The 3,467-nt window shown below is 32.5% G+C and overlaps 1 protein-coding gene across 1 annotated transcript; it reads left to right on the top strand.

The window, feature by feature from the left end:
• Positions 1-901: 901 nt before the first annotated feature.
• On the top strand, positions 902-2,816 carry LOC25480855 (pentatricopeptide repeat-containing protein At1g62910). Its single transcript, XM_013586662.3, has one exon. The coding sequence runs from the start codon at positions 952-954 to the stop codon at positions 2,596-2,598; it is 1,647 nt and encodes a 548-aa protein (XP_013442116.3). The 5' UTR covers positions 902-951; the 3' UTR covers positions 2,599-2,816.
• The last annotated feature ends 651 nt before the right edge of the window (positions 2,817-3,467 follow it).

Raw genomic sequence — 3,467 nt, forward strand, 5'->3', positions numbered from 1 at the left:
TATATTATGTATTGTTTTTACCAACTGAGATAAGTTCACGGGTACATCATGTTTAAAATATATGAACTTCATAGATTTTCACAAATAAAAAACAGAAATGAAAATTAATAACTAAAAAAATTGTGTTTGTTGAACCTCCATAATATAATTTGTTGAATTCAGCAAAATTAATTAAAGATATGAGGATTATTTTCAATGATAAGGTGTGTAAAAAAGCAAATTCTAGTCCCCGTGAGCATAGCTCAGTTGTTAGGGACAATGCATTATTATATGCAGGGGCCGGGGTTCGAACCCCGGACACCCCATTTATTCACTTTAAAAGTGAATTTCTAGCCACTAGGCTACCTGACAAAAAAAAAAAAAAAAAGCAAATTCTATGGTACACCCATTATATTTGAGTGTACCGGTACACTCACTCTTTAAATTCATAGTTAAATGAGTTGTTTTTTTGAAGAAAAATATTATTTTTTTATCATTTATAATTATAATAACTAAATCTTATTCATCAAAAGTGTCAACGAAATAATTTTTAAATTTTTATCTTTCATAATTGAGAACATTCATTATTTTTTACGATAATATGTAAAAAAAGTTATTATGATTCTTATAAACAATTAAATGATGTTTTTTCTTATGAAATGTGGTTCTATAAAATATAAATATTAACAAATAGCTATTTACTACATAAAAAATGATCGTTCATTTATAAAATTAAGAAGGAAGAGTACCGATACACTTCATTTTGTTAGTGTATCGTAGAAGTTCCAGCGTAAAAAATGTTTTAATCTTAAAAATAAAATAAAAAATAATAATGCAAATAGAATTGGGGGCAAAACCGTAATTTGGTGAATGTTAAAATCCCATTTTGGTGAGTCTTCTTTCCCATCTTCACATCACAGACAAAGAAGCGTGACTTTCCCAACGGCGACGTCACGTTCAACGACACTCGAAATGGTACTCTCCATCTCTCAAATGGCGTCACTTTGTTTCTTCAGGTTTCATTATTCTTCTTCTTTTCTTTTTACAAGAACACTATACTATTCTCACTCTAGATTTGTTCCCAATAATGTTGATAATGTTGTTTCTTCATTTAATCACATACTTAGTATGAAACCCACTCCATCCATCATTGAATTTAATAAGATTTTAGGTTCTCTTGTTAAGTCTAACAACAAACATTACCCTACTGCTATTTCCCTTTTTTATCAATTGGAACTCAATGGAATTACACCAAGTATTGTTACTTTCAACATTGTCATTAATTGTTACTGCCATCTTAGCGAAATGAATTTTGCCTTTTCTCTATTGGGGAAGATTCTTAAGGTGGGGTTTCACCCGGATATTGTAACCCTCACAACACTTATCAAAGGTATGTGTCTTAATGGTAAGGTCAAGGAAGCTTTGCACTTTCACGATCATGTGATTTCACTTGGATTCCACTTGGACCAAGTTAGCTATGGGACCTTGATCAATGGCTTGTGTAAAATAGGGGAAACAAGAGCAGCCTTGCAAATGTTGAGAAAGATTGAAGGGAAATTGGTCAACACCGATGTGGTAATGTATAACACAATCATCGATAGTTTGTGTAAAGAGAAATTGGTGACCGAGGCATATGAGTTATATTCTGAAATGATTACAAAGACAATTTCTCCTACTGTTGTCACTTTCAGTTCTCTAATCTATGGATTTTGTATTGTTGGTCAATTCAAAGATGCATTTCGTTTGTTCAATGAAATGGTATTGAAAAACATCAACCCAAATGTTTATACTTTTAATATATTGGTTGATGCTCTCTGTAAGGAAGGAAAAATGAAAGAAGCTAAAAATGTGTTAGCTATGATGGTGAAACAAGGTGTGAAACCAGACATTGTTACTCATACGTCACTAATGGATGGATATTGTTTAGTTAATGAAGTCAACAAAGCCAAAGCTTTATTTAACACTATGGTCCAAAGAGGAGTGATGCCCAACGTTCATTGCTATAGTGTCGTGATTAATGGGTTGTGTAAGAATAAATTGATCGATGAAGCCATGGATTTCTTTAAAGAAATGCAAAGCAAAAAGATTATCCCTAATACGGTAACTTACAGTTCTCTTATTGATGGTTTGTGCAAATCAGGGAGAATTTCTCATGCTTGGGAGTTGCTTGATGAGATGCATGATAGAGGTCAACCTGCCAATGTAATCACTTTCAGTTCATTATTACACGCTCTATGTAAAAACCGTCATGTTGACAAGGCAATTGAATTGGTCAAGAAACTTAAAGACCGAGACATTCAACCAAATATGTACACATACAATATACTTATCGATGGACTATGCAAACAAGGAAGACTTAAGGACGCACAAGTGATTTTTCAAGATCTTTTCATTAAAGGCTACAATTTAACAGTATGGACATATAATATTATGATCAATGGTCTTTGTTTAGAGGGCTTGCTTGATGAAGCTTTGGCTCTGTTGTCAAAAATGGAAGACAATGGTTGCATTCCTAATGCTGTAACTTTCGAAATAATTGTCCACGCTCTCTTTAAAAATGATGAGAACGAAAAGGCAGAGAAACTTCTACGTGAAATGATTGCTAGAGGTCTACTATAAGGAAAGTACTAGTTAAGATGATTTATTGTTACTCATTAGGTTATTTTGAGTTTGGATGACAATGTCTAGTCTTTTTATTTAATTAGTTTATTCACTTATATTTGCATTTACAAAGGATGCTGAACTACACAATGTATTCATTGTTACTATAGTTCTAATTAAAATTCATGTGTTGTTATGTTTATTTTCATATTTTAATGATACCAATGGTTTATTAAGGTTTTGAGAGTTTTGAATTGAGGTAGAGCAAGAATTGTGTGAGTGAGATTGAGTTCAACAATGTGGTTATCCTATGATGTTTCTCAGAAATTTGCTAAGATTATATTAAAAAGTGAGAACTAATAATGAACTTCTCATCAGCTTTGTGTAATCAATGCATAACACAATATTCTTTCCTTTTATAGACTTTTGGGACTGCCTTGCTGCAAAACAGAAAGCATGAAAGTTTAACATATTTTATGGTTTCCAGTGATACTGACATTCTGGATGTCTAGAAACTAGATGCAATTTGCAGCAAAAAATATATTCAGGTGGGGTAGTTAATTGAAGAAGCCAATGTCCAAACTTGTAAGTTATTAACGGTTAAGGTTCCAGGTTGTCATGTCCCTCTCTCTCATCCTATCATGCAGGGTTCTTGGGATTTCAATCTAATTAGAGGTCAATTCTAAAAATTAATAGGGCAGGTAACTTGCGACACATGGACCAACTTGTTTTCAAAAGACATTTTGAAATATAAGCTAGCATGATTTGGTGTTTCTTTTTATTATTGCTGGTTGTGCTATAACTGGTTGATAGCTTATCTGTCTTGGAGTACTTGTAGTTTTTTTGCTGTATTGGAGTATATTAAGGTGTATAGTAATCCTAGCTTG

Source organism: Medicago truncatula, chromosome 6, assembly GCF_003473485.1.
Source record: "Medicago truncatula cultivar Jemalong A17 chromosome 6, MtrunA17r5.0-ANR, whole genome shotgun sequence".
Classification (NCBI taxonomy): Eukaryota; Viridiplantae; Streptophyta; class Magnoliopsida; order Fabales; family Fabaceae; genus Medicago; species Medicago truncatula.